This window comes from Clupea harengus, chromosome 24 (genome assembly GCF_900700415.2).
Source record: "Clupea harengus chromosome 24, Ch_v2.0.2, whole genome shotgun sequence".
In the NCBI taxonomy this organism is placed as follows: Eukaryota; Metazoa; Chordata; class Actinopteri; order Clupeiformes; family Clupeidae; genus Clupea; species Clupea harengus.
Window position 1 is genome coordinate 13,110,074 of NC_045175.1, and position 8,011 is coordinate 13,118,084.

At 41.2% G+C, this 8,011-nt stretch overlaps 1 protein-coding gene across 1 annotated transcript; it reads right to left on the minus strand.

Moving 5' to 3' along the window:
• Nucleotides 1-1,326: 1,326 nt before the first annotated feature.
• Nucleotides 1,327-4,934, minus strand: LOC116219065 (B-cell receptor CD22-like). Its single transcript, XM_031561988.1, has 6 exons — nt 4,914-4,934; nt 3,202-3,346; nt 2,565-2,819; nt 2,106-2,369; nt 1,701-1,970; nt 1,327-1,607 (listed from the first exon to the last, which is right to left on the minus strand). Exons 1-6 carry the CDS (start codon nt 4,932-4,934, stop codon nt 1,327-1,329), a joined length of 1,236 nt encoding a protein of 411 aa, XP_031417848.1.
• Between the last annotated feature and the right edge of the window lie 3,077 nt (nt 4,935-8,011).

An 8,011-nucleotide genomic window follows, 5' to 3' on the forward strand; every position in this document is an offset into this window, starting at 1 on the left:
GACTCCTACATGGTTCCTATATGTCATGGTTATACAATAAAAGAGCGGAGAGCGGAGAGCAGAGAGCAGAGAGCGTCTATTTAGTAAAAGTGAACACCGAAAGCAAAATTAGAAATATTAAAATATGAATACAATACATCTTTAAAAGGTAATATGAACACTCTTTAAGACTGGACTCCTATATGTCTCCTCTATGTAATGTTTATAAAATGGCTAGGCAGAGAGCGTCTATTTAGTAAAAGCGTAGTCCTAATGACAGCATGGCAAAGAAATGGAAAATGGTTTTCAGTTTCAAGCTCGTCTAGAATGTGTATAATTGGTGATGCTCTGCTCTTCCCCCAGACCACTGGCTGGTTTAGATGGATTCCCCTAGGCTCTAGTCTCCACAGTGCTGTAGATCACAGAGAGCTCCCCCTCTGGTTGGTAAGGAGAACTGCAGGAATACATCAATACAGTGACAAATATGTACAAAATTATGAGATCTGGAAAAGATATACTTTGTGGAGTTTATCTGTATCTTACTGTTTCCATACTTCAATAAGAGTGGTCTGGACATGACTGTTTCCAGACTCCAAACAGATATAAAGACCTCAAGTGCCTTTTCCCCAATCTAGCATTTACTGTATATATGTAGGGAACTTTAATATATAATGGAACAGTTACAAACCAAAAGAACCTACAAATATTCTTACATAAAGATGTGACTGTGTTGTTTTACCAGGTTTCTAGTCTTTGAAGGTCATAGACTCACCCATACGCAGCACCGGCCTTTTTGAACTGGACGCTGGCGTACTGGACGTCGTCCCCCTGAGCTCTTGCAGTCTCTCTGGAGCCGTGGGGTTGGATGGTGGAGTACTGAACATCATCCTCTGCTCCTCCTGCAGCCTCTCTGGAGCGCTGCGGCTGGATGGTGGAGTACTGAAAATCATCATCTGCTGCTCCTCTGCTCTGGAGTTTGATACTGGAACGCTGATGGTCATGAGAAGACAGATAAAGCCAGGGTTAGATGGTGAAGCAAGATGGAGACACCTCACACTGGAGAAAAAGGCACAGTACCTGTTCCTCTGCTTTCTTTCTCATTTTCATTTTCCTATAAAAGAAGACATGAAAGACATCCTATAGAAACATAAATAAATAAAATAAATAAAATATTCAAGATTTATTGAGAATCCCTGTCACTCACTTCACCCCAACAAAAGCACACAGCAGACACACAATGTCCACAGATAGAGACTGCCACCACGGCAATCAATACAGGGGATTGATCTCCTAAAAGGAACCAATTAGACATGAAGCACAGGAGGAGGACAATCACAAGTTAAATCATCATTGGGAGAAACAAGAAGACACACTGATACCTTTCAAACTATGACTGACACAATAGATGATTTCGCCAGCTCCATATTTATTCCTGGCCTCACAGTAGTACTGTCCTCCATCCTCAGATCTGTACTGCTGTCCTGATCCTACTGGAGTGGACTCACCCACCTTAAACCAAGTGTAGATCTCCACTGGTGGGTTTGCATCACTGCTGCAGGTCAGATTCACTGAACTGCCCTTTGTTATCACATCAGGTCTGACAGAGACTGAGGTGTTCTTTGGAGTATCTAAATGGGAAAAAGTAACATAAGTAATCATCCACTTAAACTTACCCCAAACCAACAAACTTGTACATTGTATGTGTGTTTCTTCATACTAACATATCACTTGGACAGACACAGCAGGAGAGTCCTGTTGACCAATCCTGTTGGCTGCTTGACAGAGATACTCTCCACGGTCCTCAGAACGGATCTTGATGATGATGAGTGTCTTCTCCTTTCCTGACTTCAGTTCTACAGCTCCACTCTTCTTGATCCAGGTGTATGTGTGTACTGGTGGGTCAGCTTCACTCATGCAGGTCAGAGTCACTGTGCTTCCCTCAATCATTTCACCAGATGGAATAGACTTGATTCTTGTGTTCTTTGGAGGATCTGCAAACCATAACAATGTCCAAATATAACATGAAATTACAGCTATGCTCCAGTTAACCGAAAGTCCTCATCTGCAGTTGCTTCATTAAAAAAAACACGTATGCCCCTTTCTTGACACTTGAAACTTTAACTCACATAAAACACGCAGTGATGTAGATGGAGAGGCGGTGGAACCATAGTTGTTAGTGGCCTGACAGCTGTACTCTCCTCTGTCCTCATAGCGGACAGGGCTGAAGGATAACGTCTGTCTGTTGTCCAGATGTGTGCTCATCCCGTTCTTGTTCCATCTGTAGTCATGTGCTGGTGGGTTGGCATCAGTGCTGCAGGTCAGAGTCACTGTGCTTCCCTCAGTTATCTGCCCAGGAGGCTCAATCACAACCACTGTATTCTTTGGACGGTCTAAGCAGAAAACAGAGTAATTACTATGACCACTATGCCAAAAGCAAAGTCCAACCCCAATCATTTCTTTAAACTTAAATGTACTAATAAAAAGAAAAGGACTTAATAATAATAAAAAGATTTAGTCCATAAAATCTCAGTTCACCTGTTACAAAATGTGGCTGATTTTCCAAAAGTGTCATAAAGGCTACTCACATGAAACCTGGAGATGAGTGGATGAGTATCGGAAGCCACATTCATACTTTAACCAACAGTTATATTGTCCACTGTCTTTAGATGTGATGTGTTTGATGGTGTATGTTTCTTCAGTGCCCAGGGCTCTAGGGGTACCAGACTTGCTCCAGCTGTAGCTCCTCACTAGATCAGATGTGCTGGTGCAGGTCAGAGTCACGTCTGTGCCTTCCTGTATGTCACCAGGGGGACTGATAGACACTGATGTCTGTGGGGCGTCTGTGAGAGAGAACATTACATGTCTGATTACATGTGTCACTAAGAGGAAATGTTTAACACATGCAGAACAAGAGTTTATTTCCCTTTACCTAAGACATACAAGACTGACAAACATGAACCACTGTAGGCTGTATTCACACACATACACACACATGAAAACATGTAAACACACACACACATACACACACACATATACCAACACATACTGTACATGAAAAGGATACATTTTAGACAAGCATACTGAGATTTTGTTTGTCTTTACCTTTAACATCCAGATAAATCCCTGGTGTTCCAATCCACTTCTGGCCACTTCTGGATGTTGTTATCCTGAAGTAATACTCACCAATATCTGATGCAGTCAATGATTTTATACGTAAATTACATCTTGTAGTTCCCTGTTCACAGCCCTCACTGATTCTGTTCCTGTAGTCTGGGTCATCACGAAGAGGAGGAGGATCCTTATAGTTGTGTTTTGTCCAGTACACTTGTGTAATGGTCAGGTCACTGGGGTAGGTGTAAGAGCAGGACTGAACGCCCCACAAAAGCACACGTGCTCTCAGGCGGGTACGTGACGCTCCACTCCTCACCACACACACCTACAACAGGACACACACACAATGCACCGTTAAAGAATGTCATATTAACAAAGGGTCTAACAGCAGTATTAGACTGTCTAAGTAGGCTACATCTGAGGACAAGACTCTTTGTTGAGCATGGGCAGACATGACTAGCATGCTAACAGCCCTTCATTACTATAGCATGACTATGTTGAGGTTTTGAATCTGCAATGTTGAACCAACAAACAAAATGTCTGAAGTAAAATGGGAGGTGGTGTGAAGAGGGCATGTGTTGTAAGCTGAAGACCATGACAGAAGAGGAGTGGACAGGTGTAGAGATGTAGATGGTGCAGGAGATTAACCCCACATCCTGTCTCCTCCTCCTTCAAGTCATTTACAAATTACAAGTGTGACTGAGAAAGGTAATGATGTGTAGGCATGTGCACACTCAAATACACACACACACACACACACACACACACACACACACACACACACACAACACACACACACACACACACACACACACAACACACACACACACACACACATGCACACACACACACACACACACACACACACACACACACACACACACACACACACACACACACCACACACACACACACCAACACACACACACACACACACACACACATGCATGCACACCAAACACACTCAAATACACAACACACACACACACACACACACACACATGCACACACTGACACAAACCAACACACACATGCACACTCACACACATGCATGCACACTCAAATACACACACACACACACACATGCACACTAAAATACACAACCACACACACACACACACACACACACACACACTGCTGTTTGTTCCTGTATGTCAGTCAACCACAAGAGCTGTTTCTATTAATACACAGGCCTGCTCTTTTACTATCTGAACTCAGCAATCAGCATAGTGATTCTCTTACAGCAAACTCTTTCTTATTTACTAACCGAAGTCAGCACAGCAAAGTAAGACTCTGTTTAGTGAGCTGTTGCCTATTTACTGACTGAACTCAAAACTCAGCATGGTAAACTCGTGCACAAACATACATACACTCTTATATATAAGAGGGCACATATGTGTGTGTATGTGCATATACATACAAATATATATATATATTATGTATGTATTATTATCATCTTTTAAATCTGAGAGATAGTTAAATCGCAGGGAAGAAAAACAGGAAAATAGACACAAGTGTTTAATTTACCTTGAATGTGGCAGAAATCACCACAGAAAGAGACGTCACACAGCTCATCATCATCAACAGCAAACCCTAAACGTTTAGATCCAACAGATTCACTATCAGAAGTAGATCTCACTTGTTTAGAACAGCATGTTTGTTAGATCCTTAAGTAATACTGGATACGACGTCAGTGGTGCAATGGTATTTTAAGCATACTTCCTAGAACATTGTCTAACCGTTCATCACTTTGTAACTTTCATGACACATGTTTGACTAAATACATGTAAGAATAGATACTGTATATCTTAAGGAGCTCTTACCTTTCCTCTGTCCTTACACATATCATGACACCACATGAAGACCTCTGACACAGACATAAACTTTTCTCGACTGCAGCAAATGACACAGGAAGGAAATGCTACTCAGAATGATTATTTTAAACTTCTTCATATGACCTCTTTTTGTGTCTTTTTTTGTACTCTCTCTCTCTTTATCTCTCTCTCTCTCTGTGTGTCTCTCTCTCTCTCTCCATCAAAGCATTTGACTGAAAGCAAAGTGTTCAGTCACAGTCCTCTGCTTATGAGTCACGGAGAAATACAAATATATAAATACATATATATATACATTCCAGAAAGAGTTGACCGCTATGTTGCTGTCTAAAAGATTTGTCTGAAGAAATTTGATTGTACTCTTCCGGAGAGACGGACACATGACACTGTGATTGACATGACAGATAGTCATCACTGTGATTGACATGACAGATACCTATCACTGTGATTGACATGACAGATACCTATCATTGTGATTGATGATTTGTCAGATACTCGTGGGGGCCGCTTCTGAGAGACCCTTCTCAGACCAGTAGTAGTAGCAGTAGCATTAGCATTAACATTAGCAGTAGCAGTAGCAGTAGCAGGAGCAGGAGCAGTAGCAGTAGCAGTAGTAGTAGCAGTAGCATTAGCATTAGCAGTAGCAGTAGCAGTAGCAGTAGCAGTAGCAGTAGCAGTAGTAGTAGCAGTAGCAGGAGTAGTAGCAGCAGCAGTAGTAGCAGTGGCAGTAGAAGCAGTACTAGTAGCAGCAGTAGAACCCGTAGTAGAAGTAGTAGTAGCAGCAGTAGCATCAGCAGTAGTAGCCGTCACAGTAGCAGTAGCAGTAGCAGTAGTAGCAGTAGCAGTTTTCTTTCACTGACATGGACACTGTGGCTATACTATGTATTTGTCTATATGTTGCCTACACTGGTGACACATTCACACCTTCACACACAGACCCTTTCTGAGAAGCACTGCTGTTTCTGAGAAGTCAAGAAAACAGGAAGTTTGCTGCTGTGTCTTTACTTGTCTTTACATTTTTCTACATTTTCCTAATAACTCAACATGTATTAGCCAAGCACATAAAAAACACAATTTTATTCTGATTCAGAATAAAGTTTTCTATTCACAGGACCAACATCAATCTACTTACTTGGACTTGTGAACAAAATCACCAGAGAGATACAGACTACACAGATCCGCACAATGACCAAAAGACCCTGAACCCTGAGTCAACACTTGTATTACTGTGTGCTCATTTAAACGATCAGTGCAGCACTTCATCTAACACTCAACATGACAAGTGTTGCATGATTCTGTAGCATTGCATGTTTCTTAAAGATTTTTGCCGACATGGTGAAACAGATTCTTGCTTATCTAAACAGTAGTGGAAAGGCAACAGTTAAAGCATGTACACTCACTTGCTGACATGTTTCATAATCTGATATTTAAAAGCTCTTACCATGTTCTATTGTGTCTTCTGTGAGACTCCAGTCATGTCCTGCTCAGAGAGCAAATGAAGCTCTCTCGCCAGGACCTTAACTTTTCACAGCGTCAGTGGGTGTCATCACACGCTTTCAGAGCACAGGCGGGGCTTGTGACTTCTTCATTTGACAGACTTGTGCTCATTATAAGTCATTTTTCATGTTTGCGGTTAACATTTGCGTCCTCAAACTGAAGTAAACAGGTGTGATGGAGTGTGTAATGCACACTAGCATGGAAGCATACACACCCACATACACACACACACACACACACACACACACACACACACACACACACACACACACACACACACACACACACACACACACACACACACTCATACCAGATGCAAAAACACCAAATAGAAAAAAGTATTGAAGATAACAAAAATATGTGTTCATGACTTTAGTTATTGTACATGTATTCCAGTTGGCATGTATGTTCTGCCCTGTCATTGACTGCACTATAACTTCACTAAGCACACGCAGAATTAGCAGCTCCTCCACTGTTCCTCCGCTGACCACAGACCACAGATAAAGAGGGTGAACTCCTCTCATGGGTAGCTGACCACAAATGTAGAGTGTGAACACTTTTCTCATGGGTAGCTGACCACACATATAGAGTGTGAACTCTTTTCTCATGTGTAGTGAAGATAGAAACACTTTGACAATTTGATGAGAGGCAGACTCAGAGCTATGGCAACAATCAGTACACTAGACCAAACACAAACTTATGAATGCCTACACAAAATGCCTGTCACATTATATTGTAAATGTAGAATTGTGATTTCTTTGAAATCATGAAATGGCTAGTTTATTCTTAAGCAAATGGGGGTTATGGTTTAAGAAAAAAGCTTCAGAAAAATTACTTTTTTGTGTTAAACTGCAAATTCATGGTATACAGTCTCCCTTAAATGACGTCTTGTGCAGAGAAGTCCATGCATGCAAGACCTTAGCCCTCTGAGGAGTAACACAAGGGAACATAACAGAGCCTCCACTGACCTGCAGAGTCAAGAGTGCCCTCTGCTGGATGTGAAGTATAATGACACCATTAGAATCACATTTCATCTCTCCACAGGCAACTCCTCCCCATCCTAAGCCAACAAATGAGCTGAAGAGACTAAAGGCCCTGTTTACCCCTGATGGACTTTTCACTCACTGTGTTTAAATGTGCTCACCGTATTGTAATACAAATAAAGTCACATTAAGATTTGGTAGTGGATTTACGATTCATTAGCATAATTTAAAATAGACTTAGAAATTCTTAAGTTTTAATTCAAGCACATACTGGGACACATGGGACCCATACAAACCAGCACCCTCTCCTAGAACTGTTCAGGAATAAAACATCTCTTATACTTTTGGGTTTCATATGAATGTTGAAAACACTGCATACTGTGGTATAAAAAAGAGGTAAACATTTATATTATAAATGTTTGAATGAGATGAAATAAGAACCTCTGTCCTTTGTCAGAATACAACAGCTATATCCTTGCAAACGTCAAGCAAATGCATGTAGTACTCAGACATGTTAAACCATTTAACATCACTTATATTAGTTGTATAATAATCATACAAGGCAAAATGAACAATGAAAGCAAAATACTGGACCAATATTTCTACTCT